Genomic DNA, 26,580 nt, shown 5'->3' with positions numbered 1-26,580 from the left:
ACTATTATAATACCAAGAATCATCTTAAATGTTATACAACATAAAAGAAATGTATGGTTTCGTGACTTGTATTTTGCTCATAACTATTGTAAAATGTAAAATGTCCAAGATGTCGTTCTTGATCTTACTATCTTATCCGCACCTACTCTGCTACTTCCCCCCGAAGGAGCCGTGCAGCTGCCTCCCCATTCCACAAATTCTTCGGCTTCTAAGATGCCTAATTTTGTTACTTTCTTAAGAATTTCGTGCAAACAAATACAGTGGTTGAGGATAGGTTCTTTCATTTCGGGGAGAGAAGAGGCTATTTGCAAAAGCTGAAACATAACTTTTACCAAAAAAATATTATCGGTCCACGTACATGTAATTCCTTATTTGGAACTCCATGTTCATCTTTATTGAGTACGAATTAAATTTGTATTTGACGATAATTATAACTGTCACCAATAATCACAATTTATAGTGACAATTTTGTTTTGTTGGTGAAAACAATATTTTTAGCGATGACATGATAGTTTTTTAACTATAAGATTTTTTTAGGTCACAAACTTATGTATTTAATGACGAATCTTTTTTTTTTGTATATGAAAGATTGTTTTTAGTGACGAAATTATATTTTTTTCAGCTACAAATTACATATTACTTTAAAGACGATTATGATCGTCACTGATTAAAACAGTAGTTAGTGACTAGATTATTTCGTTGGCATTAATTGTCTTTTTAGTGACAAAAACACACTATCAATCACAAAATTTATACTTTTTTTGACGAAAAAGTTCATCATAGATAGTATGCATTTAAGGATGAAATTGTTTTTTTGTAGCAAATAAACTTTATTTAGCGACGAAATACTAAATTGTCTTTGTATATTTTTAGTGACCCATGGTTTAGGGACGAATGTTTGATGATTTTTTTTGTCACAAAATATTTTTTTGACGAAATATGAATTTTAAGTGACAAAATAGTTCGTCACTAATAATCAAATTATGTGTCCTTTGTCCCTTTACGGCTTTACATGATGATCAAACATACAGATGATAAATACTTTTTTTTGTCAAAATATAAAGCTCGCATGTTCTTGAATCTCTTCATTTTAATGTTAAGAAATCCTTACATTGAAGTTTCAATTTTATCAGTAAGTTAATTTGAATCAAAGTAATGATTTTAACTGAAATAATGACTGGCGATGTAAATTCACACTACGTCAGATTATTTGTTGTACTTACCAAAATAAGATTACTAGACTCTATGTTTTGCTACCTGGTTAGTAAAGCCGACACCAAAGCCTAGCAAAATGCGACCCAAGATGAGCATAGAAATGTTTTGAGCAGCACCATTGATAAAAGCACCAGCAAAGAAAGTGAAGCCTTCCATTACCATTATGTTTCTTCGTCCTATGGCTGCAGTGAGACGACCAACTACGAGAGACGCAACCAAGCCAGCTATATAGATCTAGTGAAGTGAAGGCTGTTAAAACCTCACTGTCGTATACACAATACACGTTTGCTTCAGATGCTGCCTTCCCCAACCAATGTGGTACTCCAACAGGTTCATGTGATCATACGTGAAATTAACCCTCACAAAGTCCTTTTTGTTCATTTATTTATTTACGATTTGTACATCAGTCTGAATTTCACAAACGAATGAGACAATGTCTAGCCAATGGTTTCGATAATATCCTAGAAATTTTCTTTCCAAAAATAAATAGTATATATTCTTTCCTTGGACACGAAAGATAGCATAATATAAGTCACTTCATCCCTGTTAATAGACAATTTTCTATGACTCTCATAAATTCACAATTTCGGATTCACTAGCTCGAAAAGAAATCCTCAGAGAGTTCCTTTTCAAACTGCTTATCGGAAAACAAAATAAGTTTTTGAGTGCAAGTATATTCTACGATTACAAGTTGTATCAATGCTAGAAAACTGGAACTCGATTAGTCTAATAAAATGGACAATGAAAAAGAAAAGAAGTATATTTACCTGAAATTCCAATATCAAATCCGAAAATGAGGCCGCCTAATGTAGCAACAATGCTAGTGATGACAACCGCAAATGTTATCTTCCTATTAAAGCGGTTATCGCTAACTTGTTTATCAACAGCCATGCCATCAATTTCCATTTTTCCTACTCAGTCCTCAGCTACTTGAAGAGATCTAAAACTAAGTATTATACTTCCAATATTGGTCTATATATAGAGTAGCTTCACAAATCTGAACACAAAGTTATCCACTAAAGTAGGCACGAAATTGCCAATTAATGGCGTATAGATCAGAACATGTGCAACCTCAATAAATAACTAGTTACAAGTCTAGACATTTTCAACTTTGTTATAAATGGAAGGGATTAAAGAATTTTAGCTCTTCAGAGAAGGAAAGGCTTAATTAATATTTCAATTCTTAGTGGTTCTTACAGTTGGAATATCTGGGACGAATGGTCTAAGGTTAATTATCCAATTTCTGAAATTATAAAAAAAAGGGATAAATTTAAGTTGTTTTAAATGCGAAAGAAATTTTGTTAGTACGTTGTTGAATAACAGAAGATACACAAGCGGAAAAAGTTCAGGCTTGTTGTGGAAATAGATGTCTAGTTATTATCAAACTATTCTCTTGATGTCCTTTTTTTCTAAAATTGGGTAATTGGTTTTATTGTATTCAAAACAGTATTTAATTTGGAGAACTCAACTAACTCAAAAAAATAATGGCAGCACGAATTTGATGTCCTTTTTTTCTAAAATTGACTCTTTCGTCACTTGGCTTGAAGCAATTATTCCATCCCTTAACATCAGTATTTATCAAATATGAAGCTTGTTTTCATTACTTATTGGCACAAGGAACAGTTACCTTCTACGTTATACACTCTAATACAATAAACCAGATAAGCACCCTGACAATACAACAATACTAGTCCCAGTAATAATTTTGGCATGGACCGTCTCATCAAATAACTTACTTCACAACCACTTGGTTTCAAAGTTTGCTCATTATCATACAAAGACAACTCACATCTCAGGGATTATATAGCTCGCCTTACATGAGTAGATGGACGTGGATTCATTGATGATAACCTGTTGGCCTTGATTTTGGAGTTTCAAGCAAACAAGAACTTGCTAGCTTGATAATAAAAACCAAAACCTCTTTTACTCTATCTTCAGGATATGGAAGGCGTTCGTCTAGCAAATCGCTAAGCTGCACATAATCTCTAATCGACGAATTTGCTAGCACAGTAATGTATTCCCCAAGATGATTTCCTTTGATTATCTCCAATGCTAATACTCCAAAGCTATAGATATCACACATTTGGTTAGCCTTCATTGTATATGCAAGCTCTGAAACAATACAATTTCCAAAAGTTATAACAATTTAAACGTGTAAATGAGATAAGAACAGTGTAGAGAGTGTTTGGCTATAGTTCATTTTGTTTTAAAACAAGGATGATAAATAAAGTTAGACCTTACCAGGTGCAACATATCCATATGTGCCAGCAAGAGAAGTGCAATTAGATGAGTCTGGCTTGAGAAGCTTAGCTATGCCAAAATCTGAAGCACGAGCTTCATACTCGGAATCAAGCAAAACATTACTGCTTGATAAGTCACGATGAAGAATGGGTGGTGAGAAATCCTGGTGCATGTAAGATAAAGCAAAAGCAACACCCTTGATGATATTCACCCTTTTAAGCCAATCCAATTTCTTGGACTCAACTTCATTGCTCAAGATATGAGACAAACTCCCCCTCTCCACATACTCGTAAACCAACAATAAGTTTTTTGCATTCGAATAATAGCCGTAGAGGTTCACGATGTTCCGGTGCTTAATTCCAATCAATGCCCTTACTTCATTCATAAAGATTTTGGGATGTGTATTCTCAAATGAAGAATGAAGTCTCTTCACAACTATATTCCCTAATGATGGAAGGTTTACCTTGTAAACGTTTCCATGCCCTCCTTGCCCGATGCAAAATGTTGCATCAAACTCCTTTGTGGCGTTTAAGATATCTCTGTATAATGCCTTTCCATCTAACATGGATATCGAAATCCAACCATCATCACGTCTTTCAACGTCTCTAACTTTTCTTCTTTTATCACACATAAAGAGAACACCAATGAAAGCACAGAGTAGTACTAGTGCTCCCATAACAGGAAGTATAATGATGAGGATGAGTTTACATCTCTTCGCCGCTGATTGCTTCTTCACCAAAGAAGATGGCCTTTCGCAAGGCTGGAGTCCTGTTACATTGCCGCAAAGACCTTTATTTCCCTCCAATGAGGCATTGATAAAAGCTTTATTATTAGGGATTGGACCTTCCAACTCATTGTATGACAACACGACATCCTCCAAACCAGTCAAACTTTCAAGTTCTTCAGGAATGCAAATAGAGAGGCCATTGTAGGAAAGATTTAAACTTACCAAGCTCTTCAAATTGGCTAGATAAGGGGGTATTTCTCTAACAAGATGATTATGGCTCAAATCAAGTGCATTAAGCTGAGTTATCCTCTCTATCTCCATTGGAATTTTTTGCACATATTTGTTGTTGCTCAGGTTCAACGGAAACAAGTGCACGTAATCTCTTACAAAAATTGGGATCGACCCATTTAATCTATTGCCTGATAGATTAAGGGATTCTAATTTAGTCAGTGACCCAAGTTCCCCAGGTATATTGCCAGAAATGTTGTTGTTTTGCACAAAAAGCTTAACTAGAGAGGTTAAATCTGCAATTTCCTTAGGAATCTGCCCAATCAAATTATTCGATGAAAGATCAAGTCCAAGAAGCCCTTTGACATTTACAATCTCTGGTAGTATGCTACCACTTATGTTATTTCTGGCTACCTGCAAATTAGTCAAATTCTTGCATTTCCCCTAATTGTTGTTGAGTTCACCATGAAAATCATTGTCACTCAAATCAATGAACTGAAGCTCGGGATAGATGCCAAAAGCTTCATATAAATTCCCAGTGAAACTATTGTTATCAAAGCAAACCCTTTTGAAACTAGAGCACTTCCTCAAGCTAATTGGTATTGGCCCTGTTAGCTTGTTGCTATCCACGGTGAAGTTCTCAAGTTTCCCAACTTGGCAAAGTTGGTCTGGCTAATGGCCTGAAAGATGGTTTTGTGATAATTCCAGTACAATGAGGTTTTTCAAAGTCCCCAATTTACTAGGAATGAGACCAGAAAGTTGGTTAGAAGGAAGATACAAAAATTTGAGCTCAGGTAAGTCACCTAAAGTAATTGGAATTGAACCACTAAGCTAATTATCGAATAAATCCAAATCAATGAGGTTTTTCAAATTCCCCAACTCACTAGAATGGGACCAGAAAGTTGGTTAGAATAAAGATACAAATTTTTTTAGCTCAGTTAAGTCACCTAAAGTAATTGGAGTTGAACCACTAAGCTGATTATTGGATAAATCCAAATCAGTGAGGTTTATCAAAAACCCCAATTCACTAGGAATGGGATCAGAAAGTTGGTTAGAATAAAGATACAAAATTTTGAGCTCAGTTAAGTCACCTAGAGTAATTGGAATTGAACCACTAAGTTGATTATTGGATAATCGCAGATCAGTGAGGTTTTTCAGATTCCCCAACTCACTAGGAATGGGACCAGAAAGTTAGTTCGAATGAAGATGCAAAAATTTGAGCTCAGTTAAGTCACCTAGAGTAATTGAAATTGACCCGATAAGCTGATTATTGGGATAATTCCATATGAGTGAGGTTTTTCAGATTCCCCAACTCACTAGGAATAGGACCAGAAAGTTGGTTAGAATAAAGATACAAAAATTTGAGCTCAGTTAAGTCACCTAGAGTAATTGAAATTGAACCGATAAGCTGATTATGGGATAATTCCATATGAGTGAGGTTTTTCAGATTCCCCAACTCACTAGGAATGGGACCAGAAAGTTGGTTAGAATAAATATACAAAATTTTGAGCTCAGTTAAGTCACCTAAAGTAATTGGAATTGAACCAATAAGCTGGTTACTGTATAATGCCAAATCAGTGAGGTTTTTCAAATTCCCCAACTCACTAGGAATGGGACCAGAAAGTTGGTTCGAATGAAGATACAAAAATTTGAGCTCAGTTAAGTCACCTAGAGTAATTGAAATTGACCCGGTAAGCTGATTATGGGATAATTCTAAATGAGTGAGGTTTTTCAAATTCCCCAACTCACTAGGAATGGGACCAGAAAGTTGGTTAGAATCAAGATACAAAAATTTGAGCTCAGGTAAGTCACCTAGAGTAATTAGAATTGAACCACTAAGTTGGTTATCGGATAAATCCAAACCAGTGAGGTTTTTTAGATTCCCCAACTCACTAGGAATGGGACCAGAAAGTTGGTTAGAATAAAGATACAAAAATTTGAGCTCAGTTAAGTCACCTAGAGTAATTGGAATTGAACCACTAAGTTGATTATTGGATAATTCCAAATCAGTGAGGTTTTTCAAATTCCCCAACTCACTAGGAATGGGACCAGAAAGTTGGTTCGAATGAAGATACAAAAATTTGAGCTCAGTTAAGTCACCTAGAGTAATTGAAATTGACCCGGTAAGCTGATTATGGGATAATTCCAGATGAGTGAGGTTTTTCAGATTCCCCAACTCACTAGGAATGAGACCAGAAAGTTGGTTAGAATAAAGATACAAAAATTTGAGCTCAGTTAAGTCACCTAGAGTAATTGAAATTGAATCGATAAACTGATTATAGGATAATTCCATATGAGTGAGGTTTTTCAGATTCCCCAACTCACTAGGAATGGGACCAGAAAGTTGGTTAGAATAAAGATACAAAATTTTGAGCTAAGTTAAGTCACCTAAAGTAATTGGAATTGAACCAATAAGCTAGTTACTGTATAATACGAAATCAGTGAGGTTTTTCAAATTCCCCAACTCACTAGGAATGGGACCAGAAAGTTGGTTAGAATAAAGATACAATATTCTGAGCTCAGTTAAGTCACCTAGAGTAATTGAAATTGACCCGGTAAGCTGATTATGGGATAATTCCATATGAGTGAGGTTTTTCAGATTCCCCAACTCACTAGGAATGGGACCAGAAAGTTGATTAGAACAAAGATACAAAAATTTGAGCTCAGTTAAGTCACCTAGAATAATTGAAATTGAATCGGTAAGCTGATTATGGGATAATTCCAGATGAGTGAGGTTTTTCAGATTCCCCAACTCACTAGGAATGGGACCAGAAAGTTGGTTAGAATAAAGATACAAAAATTTGAGCTCAGTTAAGTCACCTAGAGTAATTGGAATTGAACCACTAAGCTGATTATTGGATAATTCCAAATCAGTGAGGTTTTTCAAATTCCCCAACTCACTAGGAATGGGACCAGAAAGTTGGTTCAAATGAAGATACAAAAATTTGAGCTCAGTTAAGTCACCTAGAGTAATTGAAATTGACCCGGTAAGCTGATTATGGGATAATTCCAAATGAGTGAGGTTTTTCAAATTCCCCAACTCACTAGGAATGGGACCAGAAAGTTGGTTAGAATCAAGATACAAAAATTTGAGCTCAGTTAAGTCTCCTAGAGTAATTGAAATTGAATCGATAAGCTGATTATAGGATAATTCCATATGAGTGAGGTTTTTCAGATTCCCCAACTGATACGCTCAAATTACACCTATTAACGATGTAAAGCGGACGTTGTCAAATATAGTAACCCAACAAGGTTGGGGTCGAATCCCACAGGGAATATGGAGAGAAAAGAGGACTAATCGTATGCGATACCAGTCTTTAAATGCTTTAATCCTATTCCGGATAGTTTGAATTGATTGTTGAATAATGTAATTGAATACTTTGACTTAAAATGTAATTAAGGTGAGAGAGAGAGAGACTAAGGTTATGTTCCCTAATTTGATTAGATATTATGCTTCAGGTTTCGATGTGATATACTTCTAATGGTTGTTCTATGAATATGCACTTGGTCTCTTAAGGACTTCTTAATGTTTCCCAACAGTTAAGTCGTATTTTCTCTTTATGATTCTTCCGAATATAAAAGAGTTACAATCGAAGAGCGACCAATAATGCCAATTTAAACTTATTCTTATTCCTAAGTTAGTCCATTAAACGAGGGTTAACGCCTCGAGTCATTGTCATTCAATCTTACCAATACTAACCTTCTTTCCCAAGAACAGTTAATATAATGGCTTAGGATAATGCTTGCAATCATCACCCAACACTAAAGTATAAAACTGAATGAATACCAACAACCATTATGCATATATCAATAATAGAAACCCATTCACATAATATCCATCATGGGTTCCACAACCTTAGCTTTAAAATTAGTTACTCATAATTCTGGATAACAAAGAAAGCTTACAAGTAAACATAATGAACTTACAATACAAAATACAAGATGGAATGAGAGTGAAGTTGTTTCCTTAAATGCTTCAACAACCAAGAGAAAATGACTCCACAAGAATCTATGCCAAAAACTGCAGGATAAAATAAACCAAAACCCTAGCAAATCTATTTATAGCATGTCCAAAACGGGAACAATTTCCGGACAAAAATGTCCCTGCGCATAGGGTGCGATTCGCACCTAATGTCGCATGTTCAACCCGCGAATCGCGGATTTCACCAGACCATCGCAGGTGTCGCATCTTCAGTTAATTGTTGAGCAGCATCCGCGACACAACACGCGATTCGCATGTTACACATGCGACTCGCAGGTGGTGCCACATGTGGTGTCTTATTTGTCCTCTCTGTCAACAGGTGCTGCACCACCTGCGACTCGCTGGTGGTACCTGCGATTCGCAGGTGGTGCCATTGTTCAGTTCTGCTGGGTTTTTTTTTGCTTCATTTTGCTTCGTTTTGCTTCAAGTTGCTTCCGGCACATGTTATTCTACAAATTGACACAAAAACACGAGAAACGACATCAAAAGCACTTGGGGATTTACAAAAGACTAAGTAATTGGCGTCGAATGAGCCGTAATTTCATGACTCATCAACACCCCCAAACTTATACTTTTGCTTGTCCTCAAGCATTTAAAACAGAACAACCATATATGCCAATTGCTAGGTACTACAATGATGATCGAAATCAGCCAAAACATTAATTGTTCAAAATACGAGTTCCCCTCCCTCTTGTTGCGAGACATGGTGCCTTTCCTCAATAGGCGAGCATTAACCAACTGATGCACTTGATGACACAATGTTATTCTATCTTTAAAAGAAACGGCTTTGAATGAGGCGTCAAGAAGTAATTCTTTCATTGAGCCTAGTAATCCACATGCCCTCACAATAAGACCAAAGAAAGTCCCACACACACATATTCATGAATAGAAACTGGGACAAAAGACGAGTAAGGAGAGAACCACTCACACTCAGAAAAGAAAATGTACAAGTACAAAAAATGCGGTGCCATAAGCTTGCCCTTTAAGTATTTCTCCACTAATATAAACACACTTTGTTCAAAATCAATTAGGACTTGCGGGTCATAGCTAAGGTTCTGGGTTAAGGTGGGGTGAAATTTGGTTAAGAGTGACTTGACGTCTCCCTACGCATTTTCGAGCACGCTTCTTTCACCTAATTCGTCCCTTCTTTAGCATTTAAGCATTTTTCGCCAATTCGTGCCTCCTTTTGCCAATGTCGTTATTGGTTCTCTAGTTCCCCACTTCTTCCTTACGTCACAACCATTATTCACACACTTGAGTTCACTGCTAACCCTACGATTTATGTGTACATCTACACATTTTTTTTTATTTTTTTTTAAGCTACCACCCCCCAACTTATGCGTTTTAGCCTATTGTAGCGTATTTGATTTGCTTAGGGAGATAGGGTGCTAAAACGTGGATGTGGTTGTAATGAAAGAAAAGAAAAATAAAGTTACGGCTCGAAAATGGGTTAACTAGGATATCAATGCAATGGGTAGGGGTTTTTAGGTTTAGTGGCGGTCCAAAGAGTGCCTAATATCCTTTTTCAAACAAGTGTAGTTTAGTATTTCGCCTTGAGGTACTTTCCGGGCAAGTTCTAGATCACAATTATGCACAAGACTAGAACAATAACCTTTCACACACATGGCACATGGATTACTTTGCTAACTTCTAACTACTTCTCAACCCATCATTTTAGACTTGCAAAACATTTGTGTATCACCAAATGAGTCATGTTAGTGTTATTCCTCCCCTCTGAGTACGTATGCAAGAATTTTGGGAGGGGTGTTATCAAAATACGATGGAAAAAACGAAACAAGAAAAGTTTATAAACCGATCAACCATCACTATTATACTTGGCAATGACAAAGTACAAGTGTACAAACTTAAACATGAGATATCCAAAAACAATAAAAACAAACATATGCCGCGTGAGTTGTCCTACCCCCAACAAAAGGAATATGCAGTGTCCCCAATGCATCAAATGTAGTACAAGGGATGAGTAACTCACGATGGACGCTTGGCGTCCGATGGTGTCTGATTAGCAGGGAGGACCTCCAACGGAGGTATGATCAATGGAAGCATGGCAGTGTCACCCTCCAGCCCGGGTGTCAGTATCTCAGGCCCCACCGGCGGGGGCAATGGTGTGTCAGCTGGAGGAGCGGTGGATGAACTAGCCTCACCCGCCCTCGGGGGTCGAGATGCCCCCCTGGATTTCCTGCTTGCCTCTAGGGACTGCTGCATCGCCACATATGTGTCGATCTCATCCTCAGCGATACCAGCAGCGCGGGCGGAAGTACGTGCCTTCTCAACAGCTGGGTCAACCTCCAGCTCCTCATCAAACTCTTCATCACTTTCTTCCTCCTCTTCGTCCTCAGTGTCTTCTTCCTCCCCAGTTGGCTCCACCACCCCTTTTTCCCGAAGGCATGGCAGGCGCTGTGGGCCTAGTGGAGAACAAGGAAGCACCGGAAGGTAGAATGGGTGCACTCAGCTCAATGTCGGGGACCTGTAATAGTCGAATGTCCTCCTTGACCTTAGTGAGGTCCGCCCGAATGGCCGGAAGGCCGCATACACTGCCCCCCTCAATCTGCTCCAATCGACGATCAATGTGGCGAACATGCTCCTTAATTTTGTCCTGCTCCGCCCTAATTTCTGTGATCTCCTGAGTGTAGAGTGCCATGGCTGCCTCAATTGCCTCTTTCACAAAATTGGGAAGCCTCTCAACCAACCAATTAACTTTAGCATCTTCTTCCCGGAGTACTCGCATACCCTCAGTAGACACTCCACGGGCTGCTGTGGTGGATGGCGGAACCGTGTCAGTGGGAACTGTAGTGGAAGAACTTGGAGGGTCAGACCTCGGTACTGGAGGGGCAGTGGTGGGAGTTGTCTCCTCATCATCAGTGGCCAAGTCTTCGGGCTCAAGAATATGAGCATCAAGTGTTGTTCCCGAAGCTCTTGGCTCTGTCCTCACCTGCTTTCGCTTCCTAGTCCCCGGTTCTAATTTTGTGTAATCAATCATTTGATCAGCCAGTAAATTCCTGTCCACCCGAGGAATATCACGAACCTCTTTCCGACGGCATAGTGTAGTGATAAAACAAGGAAACGGGAGTGATGTGTTCTTTTGAGTGGACCGATTCTTGATCTCGTCTCGGATAATTACCCCCACATCGACAAGGTACCCGGACATGAGTGAAGCAATGAGAATACACTTGGCAATAGGTATGTCAGTGCTATGCTTGGAAGGACTCACCCGCGATGTTACTGATGATAACCAAAACTTGGCTTCGCGGTTGAAAGTGTTCTTCTCAATCGGGACAGATGGATCCAGCCATGGTGGAGTCCCTGAGGCAATCACTGAAGCAACCCACTCGCGTTGCTCCTCCGGGTTTTCCATCTTCAATTCATATTCAGAACTAACCGGAGGCCAACCTTCAACAGGGTCTGTTTCGCTGCGTTGCTTATATAGGATCGATGTTATGGTATTGGCAGCACAATCAATCTCCTTCCCCCGAACCGGAACCCAACAGAGGTGCTCCAAGTTTTTCTTTGGTGTGCGGCGCGTCCTCTTTGCATTCAATGTAGCCGCATAAGCTGCATAGAATTCCATTACCAGGGTCGGGCAGTATTCAGCAGGCTGCATGTAATAGGTCCATCTCAAGGCCTCAAGCTTGCTAATGATGCCCGAGCATTGATCTTGCAGCCCTTGTAGAGTGACCCTTTTCTCGACAATGAGGCCCCGGACTGGATTCCCATCAGACTTAATTGTATTCCAAGTCTTATACAGCTCCCTGGATCCAGGCACGGTGAATCGTTGCTCCATTGCCTCTCTTCGCTGACCTCTAGTGACAGCATCCTCGGGCTCAGGGGAGGAAGCTCTATGTGTCCCCTCTTCAGACTGGGGGATGGGCTCGGGCTCAGCCGGTGCCTTTTCTTTTCTCCTAGAGGTGGAGGTTTATCGTGTTGCTCGTCTTCCTCCACTTTGAGGTTGATTTGATCGAACCATCCTACACAACATACAAAAATATACCCATTATTTATGGTGTTCGTTTAGCAACAATAAAAAGGTATATATAAGAAAAACAAAAACAAAGCATTTAAGGATGGCACCACCCGCGAAACATCACATGCGAGTCGCATGTGTGACCTGCGACTCGCTGATGGTGTCGCGGATGATGCCAGTAAACTTGTTCTTCACTGTCAACACCTGCGACATAAGGTCCGATTCGCATGTCAAACATGCGAATCGCGGATTATGCTCGCAGGTGAGACAGTTGATACCTCTTTTTTTTTTTTTTTACGCAACACAGATGCACACACACAAGAACATATTTACGTAAATTTCTCCCTTAAGAGCGTTGTCACCCCATCAATCATTGGGAAAATCTATTCAATTACTCGCACCTATGTTCGATGGTTGTTCCTCACAAACGACAATGACGTTTTGTGACTCAGAAGGTATCACGGGTCCTATTTTACAGGTAATGTGCCATGGGTACTCAAGAATTCCCCATTTTGGGCAACTGATCATATTTCCACAACATTTAAACACTCACATAGTCTTTTAGGCATTTCGTCAAACACGTGGCGAGCGTGCGTCAACTATTAGTTCTTACAACAAATGGGTACTCAAGAATTCCCCAGTCGCTATCTAATTCATCATCAACAATCAATTCCTAGAAGGACTACACAAGCATGGGTACTCAAGAATTCCCCATTGTTCATCAATTTCCAACAACCAATTTAACACATAAGATAAATCTACCCAAATAACTAATTACAACAAGTGGTATGGCATGATAATGACATGTAATTGAGCAATTAGTAGATACCACTTAATGTAGAGAAGATAAAAGTCAACATACCTTGAGAGTAGATGAAAGTAGGAAACCTTGAAATCCTTTGTTTTTAAATAAGAGGGAAGTTAGGGTTTTGATGTGTGATTAAGGATGATTGTAGTGAAAGCAATTATGGGGTGATATAGGAGTATTGAAAGAGAAGGGGGAGAGGGAAAGTGAAGATTATAACTGATGAAAATCAGTTACAATCTTTTATTTAAAAAGAAACGAATCGCGTCGGGTCGGGTTGACCCGCGACTTTTCACTTACCTGCACAACATGCGACTCGCGGATGACGTCGCGTGTGACATGCGAGTCGCATGTTGTGCCATTCCATCGCATGTGCTGACAGAGAGTTTGGATCTTATGGACTGAATTTTGGCATAACCTGCGATTCGCAGGTGAGTTCGCGGACATGACATGCGAATCGCGGATGATGTCGCATGTCATGCCAATTTGCATTTTTCTAACTCTTCTTCGTTGTGCACACACTTTATTCCTACACACTTGGACACACATCAAAAAGATCACAAAAGTAAAAAAACAATATAACAATACATGAAAATGAAACTTGTGTTGCCTCCCAAAGAGCGCTTGATTTTACGTCGCAGCTCGACGTGATACCTCATTGGATGCTAAGGTCCGGTGCCATGTTTTAACCGGTGAGCATCAACAATTTTGTCACCATCAACCATCCAATGGTAGTGCTTGACCCGATGACCATTGACTCTGAAAGTACGCGTCCCGTCATCAGACTTTAACTCCATTGATCCATTGGGTGACACACTCACCAAGGTGAAAGGGCCGGACCACTTCGATTTCAACTTGCCCGGAAAGAGTTTCAACCTTGAATTGAACAGTAACACCGAATCACCCGGATGAAAATCTCGCTTCAGAAGTTTGACATCATGATAGTGTTTCATCCTTTCCTTGTACAAACTAGCACTCTCATAGGCATGATGCCGAAACTCATCCATTTCATTCATTTGAAACAACCGCAGCTTGGTTGTTTCGTCCCAATTCATGTTTAATTTTTTTAATGCCCACAAAGCCTTGTGTTCTAATTCAACAGGTAAATGACAAGCTTTACCGAATACCAGCTGATAAGGGGAAGTACCAATGGGTGTCTTGAAAGCTGTTCTATAAGCCCAAAGAGCGTCATCAAGCTTAAATGACCAATCAGTTCGGTTTGCATTAACCGTCTTTGCTAAAATGCTCTTAATCTCCCGATTTGAGACTTCAACTTGCCCGCTAGTTTGGGGGTGGTAAGGAGTTGCCACCCTGTGCTGCACTCCATACTTCTCTAAGAGATTAGCGAACTGCCTGTTGCAAAAGTGAGTGCCACCATCACTGATGATTGCCCGTGGAGTGCCAAACCTCGTGAATATGTTTCTTTTGAGAAATTGGGTGACACTCTTGCTATCATTGTTAGGCAATGCTACAGCTTCAACCCACTTGGACACATAATCAACCGCGACCAGGATGTATCGCATACCACGAGAACTTACAAAGGGGCCCATAAAGTCGACGCCCAACACATCAAACAGTTCAACCTCCATGAAAAAATTCATGGGCATTTCGTGCTTCCTCCCAATTGATGCTTGGCGTTGACATTGGTCACAAGATTTCACCATTAAATTAGCATCATGATAAATGGTGGGCCAATAATAGCAACATTCAAGCACTTTGGCTGCTGTGCGGTTCCCACTGTGATGACCGCCCACGGGGGAGTCATGGCACGCCTTCAAGATGTCCATGGTCTCAGATTCGGCCACACATCGCCGAATGATGTTGTCGGCACAAGTACTGAATAAATAGGGCTCATCCCAATAGTATTGACGACTATCTCTCAAGAATTTCTTCTTTTGGTAAGCTTTGACATCGTCAGGGATAAGACCTGTCACCAAAAAGTTGGCGATATCTGCATACCAAGGGGAAACATCACAGGTTACAGCCAAGAGCCTCTCATCCGGGAAAGCATCATTCAACTCAAGATTTCCACTTGGTTCCCAGCTTCCTCAAGTCGAGATAGATGATCCGCAACTTGGTTTTCACAACCCCTTCGATCTTTGACCTCAAAATCAAACTCTTGCAATAACAAGACCCAACGAATCAACCTTGGTTTTTCATCTTTCTTTGTCATCAAGTATCGCAAAGTCGCATGGTCTGTATGAACAACCACATTGGACCCAAGTAGATAGGCCCGGAACTTCTCAAACGCATAGACAATGGCTAGAAGCTCTTGTTTGGTGACAGTGTAATTCATTTGAGCTCCATTGAGGGTCTTGCTAGCATAGTAAATTGGGTGCATGATTTTGTTGTGCATTTGCCCAAGCACCGCACCAATAGCAAATCCGCTTGCATCACACATGAGCTCAAACGGCATTGACTAATCCGGAGATACAATAATTGGAGTAGATGTGAGCATTTCCTTCAACTCATTAAACGCCTTAAGGCATTTCTCATCAAATGCAAACTTAGCTTCTTTTTCAAGGAGCTTACACATAGGGTTGGCGATCTTGGAGAAATCCTTGATGAATCGCCGATAGAAACCGGCATGTCCCAAGAAACTGCAAACCCCCTTTACAGAGATTGGTGGAGGGAGTTTGGCTATTACATCAACTTTTGCTCGATCTACCTCAATGCCCTTTTCGGAGATCTTATGGCCCAAGACAATCCCTTCTGTCACCATGAAATGACATTTCTCAATTAAGTACAAGGTTGGTTTCCTCGCATCGCTTCAATACCTTGCCTAGATTGGCAAGACACTCATCAATGGAATCACCAACAACCGAAAAATCATCCATGAAGACTTCTAAGAAATCTTCCACCATATCTGAGAAAATAGACATCATACACCGTTGTAAAGTAGCTGGGGCATTACATAAGCCGAAAGGCATGCGGCTAAAAGCAAAAATGCCATAAGGACGGGTGAAAGTGGTCTTTTCCTGGTCCTCTAGTGCAATGTTGATTTGATTGTACCCCGAGTACCCATCCAAAAAGCAGTAATACGCTCTTCCAGCTAGCCGATCAAGCATTTGATCAATAAAAGGCATAGGGAAGTGGTTTTTACACGTTGCGGTGTTCAGCTTTCGGTAGTCCATACATACTCTCCATCCGGTAACTGTCCGTGTAGGAATCAGCTCATTCTTGGAGTTAGGAACAACGGTAATGCCTCCCTTCTTTGGCACACATTGTACCGGACTAACCCATGTACTGTTTGCAATTGGGTATACAACACCCGCATCTAACCATTTGATTATCTCTTTCTTGACCACTTCTTGCATAGGAGGGTTTAGCCTCCTTTGATACTCAACACTGGATGAACTATCCTCTTCAAGCTCAATTCTATGTTCGCAAATACCCGAGGGAATTCCCCTAATATCTGCAATAGTCCACCCGATGGATCTGCGATACACCCGCAATACTTCAAGCACCTTTTGAGTTTAATCCTCATTCAGCAAAGATGAAAGAATAACCGGTAAAGTATTATCTGGGCAAAGAAAAGCATACTTCAAATGAGAAGGAAGTAGCTTGAGCTCAAGTTTTGGAGGCTCAATAATCGAAGGCTTAGCTGGAGGAATGGTTCTTTTATCAAGATCGAGAGATAATTTCTTCGGCTCATAAGAATACGAACCCCGGCCAATGAGAGAATTAACTGTTTCGATATATCCCATCATGTCATCCCCCTCAAAGTTCACCAAAATAGTTGAAAGTGCCTCATCAAAGTGCTCCTCTTCTAGCTAATGCTCCACCGCTTCGTCTATCTCATCGAATGAATCGATGACAGAAATGCTTTCATAAGCACCAGGCAACTTTAACCCTTTGCTAGCTTGGAAAGTTACTTCTTCATCATTGACCCGAAATTTTATTTCATTCCTTTCCGAGTCCATTAAGGCTCTTCCGGTAGCAAGAAATGGCCTCCCCAAAATATTTGGGACTTCTTTGTCAACCGCACAATCAAGGATGACAAAATCTGCCGGTAATAAGAATTTCCCCACTCGAACAAGGATATCATCAACAACCCCCACCGGTCTTTTGATTGTTCTATCGGCCATTTGGAGACGCATGCTTGTTGGTTTAGGTGTTCCTAACCCGGATTGCTTATATATGGCTAGTGGCATCAAATTAATACTAGCTCCATTGTCACATAAAGCACGAGCAAAATTATGATGACTGATGGTGCAAGGGATCGTGAAAGCCCCAGGATCTCCCTTCTTCTCAACATTTGATGACGAAATAATAGAACTCACACGGTGGGTGACTCCCACCGTATCATGCTTGACTGTCCTTTTCTTTGTCAACAAATCTTTCAAGTATTTGGCAAATCCCGGCATCTCCTGGAATGCGTCTAGGAATGGAACATTCATTGACAACCCCTTTAATTGGTCGTAGAATCATTGGCACTTGGCATCCTCCGTTCTTTTCATCAATCTTTGTGGGAACGGAGGAGGAGACTTATAAGTTTGAGTCAAGGGTTTGATTGCCCCCGTGACCTTACTATTTTGAAAGCTCTCTCCGGTGGCTTTTTCAACACTTGGCTCCTCGTCACCCTTTTGAACACTAGGGTGTGCTTCCTTATCTTTTTCCACAACAATAGGCACTTCAACTGGTGCCTCTATTTCTTCCTCGACCTCTTCTGCAATAATCTCATCAATAGTCGGCTCGACACTGATAGGTTCAACCATTTTCTATTTTACCGCATCAAGGATGTTTCCACTTCTAGTGGAAATAGCTTTGCATGAGGCAATGTGATCGCCTCCATTACCCCTTGGGTTCGGAACTGTGTCGCTAGGAAGGCCTCCTCTTTGCGGTGGATGTTGTTCACGAGACAGATCTCTCATTTGTGACTCGAGTTTATGGATCGAAGCGGTGTGAAATCCTACCACCTCAGTCAAATTTTCCATCTTCTTGTCACTTTTGAGCTGGTTGTCCAATATCTTTTCAAGCATGGATTCCATCCGAGAGGTCTCTTGATCATTGGAAGGACTTTCTAGCCAATTCTGAGAGTTAGACGTACGACCCTTTGGTGGAACATAGGCATTGGAATTCCGATTACCGTAGTTGTTGTTGTTGTAATCCCTTCTGTCTGAACCACCATATTCATTTCTACCATATTGATTGCTTTGTTGTTGTGGTCTCCATGGCTTTTGATAACCCCCTTGATTGTGATCGATATAATTTGCATCCTCACGTTGTGGCTGCCCCTCTAGATAAGCTTCCTCCGAGACTTGGTACATTCTGGGAGCATGAGGTGGCATCTCCTCGATAACATTCACGCTTTTGGCTTCTTTCTCCATAATCCTCTTCGATAATAAATCCACGGTGGTTTGCAATTGAGCAAAAGCATGATCTCGCTCATGATTTTCTTTGGCCACCGCGGTAGCAGAGGGACTACCATAAGATAGGATTTCACTATCACTAGAATGCCAAGCTTGATTGTGGGTAGTAAGCTTGTCGAGCAACCTGGTGATGTTAACAAATGATTTGTCCATGAAGCATCCCCCAGCTGCAGTGTTGACAGCAATTTGATTCATGGTATCTAACCCCTTGTAGAATTTCTCGGTGAGGATAGCATCCGGAAATCCATGAGTCGGAGATTAAGCTAGATAATATTTGAAACGCTCCCATGCTGCATATAATTGTTCCCCCGAAAGTTGTTTGAACTCAAAGATCTTATCCCTAAGCTTAGCCTTTTTGCTTGGTGGAAACCACTTTTTCAAGAATATATTGGCTAACTCGTTCCAGGTATGAATAGTATTGCTGGGGAGCTTTTCATACCATTCCCTTGCTTGGTCAGCCAAGGAATATTTGAAAACCCGTAACCGCAGTGCATCAACAGGAACAGCACCTTGAGATTGTTGAGAACATACATGCACGAAATTCTTCAGGTGTCGAAGTGGACAATCCTCCGAAGAATTTCGGAAATAGCCTTCAAGTTTCAATAGCTGATAGATAGAACTATCAATTTTGAAATTAGCATTTCCCGTTCTAGGAGGAACTACAGCAGAAGCATAATCAGTTTCGTCGATAAATTCCGCAAATACATTCTCATCATCCTCTTCTTCTGGTGCAGGATGGTTCACTTGGATTCCCCAATGGTTTCCTTGATTGCGATTATGTCCTCCTGCCATGTTCACCTGGTTTACTAAAACAGCAAACAAGGTGTGATGGAATAGAAAAAGTTTTAAAGAAGAGTACACAACAATTAGTAATTTCTAAACCGTATTCCCTGGCAACGGCGCCAAAGTTTGATACGCTCAAATTACACCTATTAACGATGTAAAGCGGACGTTGTCAAATATAGTAACCCAACAAGGTTGGGGTCGAATCCCACAGGGAATATGGAGAGAAAAGAGTACTAATCGTATGCGATACCAGTCTTTAAATGCTTTAATCCTATTCCGGATAGTTTGAATTGATTGTTGAATAATGTAATTGAATACTTTGACTTAAAATGTAATTAAGGTGAGAGAGAGAGAGAGACTAAGGTTGTGTTCCCCAATTTGATTAGATATTATGCTTCAGGTTTCGATGTGATATACTTCTAATGGTTGTTCTATGAATATGCACTTGGTCTCTTAAGGACTTCTTAATGTTTCCCAACAGTTAAGTCGTATTTTCGCTTTATGATTCTTCCGAATATAAAAGAGTTACAATCGAAGAGCGACCAATAATGCCAATTTAAACTTATTCTTATTCCTAAGTTAGTCCATTAAATGAGGGTTAACGCCTCGAGTCATTGTCATTCAATCTTACCAATACTAACCTTCTTTCCCAAGAACAGTTAATATAATGGCTTAGGATAATGCTTGCAATCATCACCCAACACTAAAGTATAAAAACTGAATGAATACCAACAACCATTATGCATATATCAATAATAGAAACCCATTCACATAATATCCATCATGGGTTCCACAACCTTAGCTTTAAAATTAGCTACTCATAATTCTGGATAACAAAGAAAGCTTACAAGTAAACATAATGAACTTACAATACAAAATACAAGATGGAATGAGAGTGAAGTTGTTGCCTTAAAAGCTTCAACAACCAAGAGAAAATGACTCCACAAGAATCTATGCCAAAAACTGCAGGATAAAATAAACCAAAACCCTAGCAAATCTATTTATAGCATGTCCAAAACGGGAACAATTTCCGGACAAAAATGCCCTTGCGCATAGGGTGCAATTCGCACCTAATGTCGCATGTTCAACCCGCGAATCGCGGATTTCACCAAACCATCGCAGGTGTCGCATCTTCAGTTAATTGTTGAGCAGCATCCGCGACACAACACGCGATTCGCATGTTACACCTGCGACTCGCAGGTGGTGTCGCATGTGGTGCCACATGTGGTGTCTTATTTGTCCTCTCTGTCAACAGGTGCTGCACCACCTGCGACTCGCTGGTGGTACCTGCGATTCGCAGGTGGTGCCATTGTTCAGTTCTGCTGGTTTTTTTTTGCTTCATTTTGCTTCGTTTTGCTTCAAGTTGCTTCCGGCACATGTTATTCTACAAATTGACACAAAAACACGAGAAACGACATCAAAAGCACTTGGGGATTTACAAAAGACTAAGTAATTGGCGTCGAATGAGCCGTAATTTCACGACTCATCACCAACTCACTAGGAATAGGACCAGAAAGTTGGTTAGAATAAAGATACAAAATTTTGAGCTCAGTTAAGTCACCTAAAGTAATTGGAATTGAACCAATAAGCTGGTTACTGTATAATGCGAAATCAGTGAGGTTTTTCAAATTCCCCAACTCACTAGGAATGGGACCTGAAAGTTGGTTAGAATAAAGATACAAAATTATGAGCTCAGTTAAGTCACCTAAAGTAATTGAAATTGAACCGGTAAGTTGATTATGGGATAATTCCAGATGAGTGAGGTTTTTCAGATTCCCCAACTCACTAGGAATGGGACCAGAAAGTTGATAACGTCCAAATACACTCCTCAAAGAGAAAGTGTACACGGTCGTATGCAATATATTTACCCAACTATGAGTCGGGGTCGATCCCACAGGGAACAATATGCTAGGCGATTAAGAAAGTAAGGAACTTTCACCAACTAAGCTAAAGCCAAACGATAAATGATATTTTGGGTTTTTGGAAAAGATTATAACTAATGCGGAAATGTAAACTAACCTAGAAAGCAAGTAAAATGATCAATGGCCACAAGCATGGATGATAGGATATTACACTCAAGTAACGATCCAATGTATTTTACGATTTTACAACTAAGAACGGGTTATGTTAATAGATAATGGTTTCTACAATCTCATTGAAAGTCTTCCAACCAAATCAATGAATTTCACTCTAAGCTTTTCCAAGCCTTAGAGTGTGATATCAAGCACAACCAATTTAACCTCAAGTAACTATCCTCTTCCGAGCTCAAGTTATTAGATGAGTTTTATTACCCAAATTCTTGTTAATCAATCTTTCCCAACCTAGATTTCCTCTTCCGAGCTCAATCTAAGCAAATGGGTGAGTCCTAGGGTTAGCTAATCCCTTTGGAAACATTCAAGAACGAGATTAATTAAAGAAACAATAACCCACTTCATTAGGAGTAAAAATCATTCAATACATAAGCAAAACAAGAGTTTCAATCCAAACTTTAATCAAGGATATTTTCATACACAAGGTTAAATTATAGAAATGAAATACTACACACTAAAATATTCAATACAAAACAAGGAATTGAAGAAAGGTTTAAGAATTATCTCATTAAAGTGTTCCAATCTTCTCTTCCAATGGTGTAGGTGAAACCCTAGCCTCCAAAACTTGCAAAATGACCAAAGATGATAATGTTTTGCCCCAAGCCTCTCTTTTGTAGCTCCCCAATTTTCCCAAGTCCAAACAAATGACAAAATATGCCCCAACTTTCAGTTTTTACAGTTCTGCCCGTTTTTTGCAGTTCTGTCCCGTATTTGCAAAACTGTCCACTTTTGACAGTTTTGCAAATCTGTCCCGTTTTTGCAAAACTGTCCGGTTTTGACAGTTTTGCAAAAATGTCCAGTTTGGCCTCTTTTTGACTTTCTTTTCACTTGGTTTCTTCCGATCACTCATTTCAGCTACTTGGCTTGTTTTGCTCTATTTTGTTCCATTTTGGTCCATTTTGATCCATTTTGCTCTTTTATGCTCTTCGGGCATCTTTTCCTACAAAACAACATAAAAACACAAAAAGTAACAACAAAAGTGCTTAAAGAGTCGCGAAAACTTAAGGAATTAGCATCGAATATCGCGTAATTTCACGACTCATCAAAAGTTGATTAGAATAAAGATACAAAAATTTGAGCTCAGTTAAGTCACCCAGAGTAATTGAAATTGAACCGGTAAGCTGATTATAGGATAATTCCAGATGAGTGAGGTTTTTCAGATTCCCCAACTCACTAGGAATGGGACCAGAAAGTTGGTTAGAATAAAGATAGAAAAATTTGAGCTCAGTTAAGTCACCTAGAGTAATTGGAATTGAATCACTAAGTTGATTACTGTATAATGCCAAATCAGTGAGGTTTTTCAAATTTCCCAACTCACTAGGAATGGGACCAGAAAGTTGGTTGGAAAAAAGATACAAAATTTTGAGTTCAGTTAAGTCACCTAGAGTAATTGGAATTGATCCGGTAAGTTGATTATGGGATAATTTCATATGAGTGAGGTTTTCCAAATTTCCCAACTCACTAGGAATTGGACCAGAAAGTTGGTTAGAATAAAGAAATAAAATTTTAAGCTCAGCTAAGTCGCCTATAGTTTTGGGAATTGAACTAGAAAAATTGTTCACCGACAAGTCAAGATAGACAAGACTAGTGAGCTTTCCAATTTATAGTGGGATGGTGTCAGAGAGCTGGTTCATGCTAAGATCAACATATTCAAGAAAACGGAGAGATGAAAGTGGAAAATCATAGAGTTTGCCAATGACACTAGCATTTGTAATATTCAGCATGTTTACCCTACCATTTAAGCATTTAACTCCATACCAAGTCCCTGCATGCATCAGTACTTAATGTGCAAGAAGCCAATAATGAATTATTCTGGTTTAGGAAAGTTTCTTTCCATTTGAGGAGAGCAGTTGCTTCCTCAGTGGAAGCAAAAGTAACTATAAAGAGATATAAGAGAGTGGAAAACTGAAGGAAAAAAAAATACTCTGGGAACCATCATCATGGCTAAAAGAATTCAGTCAATTGTTTTGGTTTGTGCAGGACAGGGTTTTATATTGTAGAGAATCATTACAAGACTTGTGAGTCAATGGAATTTATTTCCAGCTTGTAAAATACGGGTAGAATTAGAACAACATGGAAGTCAATAAGTCAATGTGTCACTGTCCATGGAAGTATACCAACGAATTAAAAGGGTGTTTCCATTGTGGCCCACCTTAAAGTTGGGAGATTTCTGCAGAATTAGTCTAAAGTCATTTCGTAATTGACGAGCTAATGGACATGTGGGCCATGACTTGACTCTACTTTTATAAAGTATAAAAAAGAATATTAAAAGACTATACATGAATATAGAATTTTAACGGTGGAACTCAAAAGATCAAACAAATGAAAGAAATATGAAACAGAGATATTTTAAAATTTTAAAACGTTTTGCACAACAACCGCCTACCATAATGAATGGTAGAGGAGAAATAAGTTTTAGTAGTGAAAGAACAAATAAAGGGAGGGTAAAATGGGTTAGAGGCGCTGAGGTGGCCTGCCACGTGGCATCCACCTCATCAAATGACAGTGCCACGTAGGACTAGATGTCCACCTTGGACAAACTTAATGAAGGAGGGGTATATTTGAACCTATAGTATAACGGCAGGGGTATATTTGGACTCAAAGTATAATGAGGGTATATTTAAACCTTTTCTCATAGTACAACGGTATATTTGGCCCTTTTTCCGTTGATTATTGGATAATTCCAGAGTAGTGAGGTTTTTCAGATTCCCCAACTCACTAGGAATGGGACCAGAAAGTTGGTTAGAAAAAAAAGGAACAAAATTTTGAGCTCAAGTAAGTCACCTAGAGTAATTGGAATTGAACCACTAAGCTGATTATTGGATAAATCCAGATTAATGAGATTTTTCAGATTCCCCAACTCACTAGGAATGGAGCCAGAAAGTTGGTTAGAATAAAAATACAAAATTTTGAGCTCGGTTAAGTCACCTAGAGTAATTGGAATAACCACTAAGTTGATTCTGTGATAAAGACAAATCAGCGAGGTTTTTCAGATTCCCCAACTCACTAGGAATGGAGCCAGAAAGTTAGTTAGAATAAAAATACCAAATTTTGAGCTCGGTTAAGTCACCTAGAGTAATTGGAATTGAACCGCTAAGTTGATTATTAGATAATTGCAGATCAACGAGGTTTTTCAGATTCCCCAACTCACTAGGAATGGAGCCATAAACTTGGTTAGAATAAAAATACAAAATTTTGAGCTTAGTTAAGTCACATAGAGTAATTGGAATTGAACCACTAAGTTGATTATTGGATAATGACAAATCAGTGAGGTTTTTCAGATACCCCAACTCACTAGGAATGGAGTCAGAAAGTTGGTAAGGATAAAAATACAAAATTTTGAGCTCAGTTAAGTCACCTTGAGTAATTGGAATTGAACCAATAAGTTGATTATGTGATAATTCCAGTACAGTGAGGTTTTTCAGATTCCCCAATTCACTAGGAATGAGACCAGAAAGTTGGTTAGAAGGAAGATACAAAAATTTGAGCTCAGTTAAGTCACCTAGAGTAATTGGAATTGAATCACTAAGTTGATTATTGGATAAATCCAGATCGGTGAGGTTTTTCAGATTCCCCAACTCACTAGGAATGGAGCCAGAAAGTTGGTTAGAATAAAAATATAAAATTTTGAGCTCAGTTAAGTCGCCTAGAGTAATTGGAATTGAGCCAGTAAGTTTATTTTTGCCTAATTCCAATTCAGTGAGATTTTTCAGATTCCCCAACTAACTAGGAATAGGATCAGAAAGTTGGTTAGAATGAAAGTACAGAATTTTGAGCTCAGTTAAGTCGCCTATAGATTTGGGAATTGAACTAGCAAGATTGTTCATCGACAAGTCAAGATAAACAAGATTAGTGAGCTTTCCAATTTCTGGTGGGATGGTACCAAAGAGCTGGTTCATGCTAAGATCAACAAATTCAAGAAAATGGAGTGATGAAAATGAAAAAAACATAGAGTGTGCCAATGACACTAGCATTTGTAATATTCAACATGTTTACCCTACCATTTAAGCATTTAACTCCATACCAATCCCTGCATGCATCAGTACTTAATGTCCAAGAATCCAATAAGGAATTATTCTGGTTTAGGAGAGTTGCTTTCCATTTGAGGAGAGCAGTTGCTTCCTCAGTGGAAGCAAAAGTAACTATGAAGAAGAAATATAAGAGAGTGGAAAACTGAAGGAAAGAAAATACTCTGGGAACCATCATCATGGCTAAAAGAATTCAGTTGTTTTTGGTTTGTGAAGAACTTGTGCAGAAGAGAGTTTTATACTGTAGAGAATCATTATAAGTAGGGGTCTCAAATGGGCGAGTTGGGCTAAAATTGGCTCAATCAAAATGGGCTGAGGTAATAAATGGATTGGGCTAACATTGGCCCAAAAGTTACTTGGGTTGAAATGGGCTAAAAATGGGCTCGGTCATGACCGCCCAACCTCACCCAGTTTTTTTGAAGGGTCTATTTTTTAGAAAAACATTTTCTAGATATACATTTTTTGCGAAAACTATTTTTCGTGGAAAAAAAATTTTTGTGAAAAATATTTTCCTTCATATGAAACATAAGATATAGGATACAAGAAAAGTGAATACATAGAAAAAACAAATAAAGTAAATCTCAAGCAATCAACTCAATTTAAGTAAATCTTAAAAATGGGCTGGAATTGGACTATTATTAGGCTAGGTTGAAAATCACTTTAAATTGAATTATATTGAGTTGGGCTAAAATCAGTCCAATGTGAAATCATCTTGAACCCAACCATAAAATTTTCGGCAGGCTGAGCGGGCTATCATCTTTTGGGCTATGTTTAACACTCCTAATTATAAGACTAGTGAGTCAATGAGTCAATGAATCATTATACAACGAATTAAAAGGATGTTGTGGAAATTTATTGGGAGATTTCTGCATACATATTAAAAAATCATTTCTTAATTGACGGGCTAATAGACATGCGGGCCATATAGGAGTCCGGAACCAAAATGCCCCTCAAAAAACCATTTTGAACCAAAATACCCCAACAAAAAAAAGTTACCAAAGTACCTATAGCGCAGTAAAATGATGCGCTATAGCACTTCACGGAGACGGAGCCGTTAAGTGCTATAGCGCAGTATTTTACTGCGCTATACAAAACTACCTCTCACCTATAATGCAGTAAAATACTGT

The 26,580-nt window shown here is 39.2% G+C and overlaps 5 protein-coding genes and 1 non-coding gene across 6 annotated transcripts; 1 reads left to right on the top strand and 5 right to left on the bottom strand.

The window, feature by feature from the left end:
* Window positions 1-1,236: 1,236 nt before the first annotated feature.
* Window positions 1,237-2,121, bottom strand: LOC132628999 (sugar transport protein 5-like). Its single transcript, XM_060344749.1, has 2 exons — window positions 1,983-2,121; window positions 1,237-1,415 (listed from the first exon to the last, which is right to left on the bottom strand). The coding sequence occupies exons 1-2, from the start codon at window positions 2,119-2,121 to the stop codon at window positions 1,237-1,239; spliced, it is 318 nt and encodes a 105-aa protein (XP_060200732.1).
* A 931-nt stretch (window positions 2,122-3,052) lies between these two features.
* LOC132628998 (MDIS1-interacting receptor like kinase 2-like) lies at window positions 3,053-4,887 on the bottom strand. Its single transcript, XM_060344748.1, has 3 exons — window positions 4,876-4,887; window positions 3,457-4,825; window positions 3,053-3,327 (listed from the first exon to the last, which is right to left on the bottom strand). The coding sequence occupies exons 1-3, from the start codon at window positions 4,885-4,887 to the stop codon at window positions 3,053-3,055; spliced, it is 1,656 nt and encodes a 551-aa protein (XP_060200731.1).
* A 791-nt stretch (window positions 4,888-5,678) lies between these two features.
* On the bottom strand, window positions 5,679-6,704 carry LOC132628997 (probable leucine-rich repeat receptor-like protein kinase At1g35710). Its single transcript, XM_060344747.1, has one exon. It carries the CDS (start codon window positions 6,702-6,704, stop codon window positions 5,679-5,681), a length of 1,026 nt encoding a protein of 341 aa, XP_060200730.1.
* Window positions 6,705-6,827: 123 nt separating this feature from the next.
* On the bottom strand, window positions 6,828-7,568 carry LOC132628996 (probable leucine-rich repeat receptor-like protein kinase At1g35710). Its single transcript, XM_060344746.1, has one exon. The coding sequence runs from the start codon at window positions 7,566-7,568 to the stop codon at window positions 6,828-6,830; it is 741 nt and encodes a 246-aa protein (XP_060200729.1).
* A 10,330-nt stretch (window positions 7,569-17,898) lies between these two features.
* LOC132628995 (LRR receptor-like serine/threonine-protein kinase RGI3) lies at window positions 17,899-25,634 on the bottom strand. Its single transcript, XM_060344745.1, has 6 exons — window positions 25,450-25,634; window positions 25,191-25,325; window positions 24,471-25,007; window positions 24,210-24,289; window positions 23,184-23,302; window positions 17,899-18,210 (listed from the first exon to the last, which is right to left on the bottom strand). Exons 1-6 carry the CDS (start codon window positions 25,632-25,634, stop codon window positions 17,899-17,901), a joined length of 1,368 nt encoding a protein of 455 aa, XP_060200728.1.
* Window positions 18,791-18,897, top strand: LOC132629517 (small nucleolar RNA R71). The gene has a single exon (XR_009578289.1). It is a non-coding gene; the product is annotated as a small nucleolar RNA R71 (small nucleolar RNA).
* Window positions 25,635-26,580: the final 946 nt, after the last annotated feature.

Source organism: Lycium barbarum, chromosome 2 (assembly GCF_019175385.1).
Source record: "Lycium barbarum isolate Lr01 chromosome 2, ASM1917538v2, whole genome shotgun sequence".
Taxonomy (NCBI): domain Eukaryota; kingdom Viridiplantae; phylum Streptophyta; class Magnoliopsida; order Solanales; family Solanaceae; genus Lycium; species Lycium barbarum.
Note: the sequence above shows the minus strand (reverse complement) of the source record. Positions and strands in the feature narration are given on the sequence as shown.

Coding starts and splice junctions, on each gene's coding strand:
- LOC132628999 (XM_060344749.1), bottom strand. CDS start 2,121: ATGGAAATTGATGGCATGGCTGTTGATAAACAAGTTAGCGATAACCGC. Junction 1,416..1,982: donor ATTTGATATTGGAATTTCAG/GTAAATATACTT, acceptor CGTCTCTCGTAG/TTGGTCGTCTCACTGCAGCC.
- LOC132628998 (XM_060344748.1), bottom strand. Junction 3,328..3,456: donor ATATGGATATGTTGCACCTG/GTAAGGTCTAAC, acceptor GTATTGTTTCAG/AGCTTGCATATACAATGAAG.
- LOC132628997 (XM_060344747.1), bottom strand. CDS start 6,704: ATGGAATTATCCTATAATCAGTTTATCGATTCAATTTCAATTACTCTA.
- LOC132628996 (XM_060344746.1), bottom strand. CDS start 7,568: ATGGAATTATCCTATAATCAGCTTATCGATTCAATTTCAATTACTCTA.
- LOC132628995 (XM_060344745.1), bottom strand. CDS start 25,634: ATGATGATGGTTCCCAGAGTATTTTCTTTCCTTCAGTTTTCCACTCTC. Junction 25,326..25,449: donor ACTGATGCATGCAGGGATTG/GTATGGAGTTAA, acceptor TGTTGATCTTAG/CATGAACCAGCTCTTTGGTA. Junction 18,211..23,183: donor CTGATGCATGCAGGGACTTG/GTATGGAGTTAA, acceptor TCTAACTCTCAG/AATTGGCTAGAAAGTCCTTC.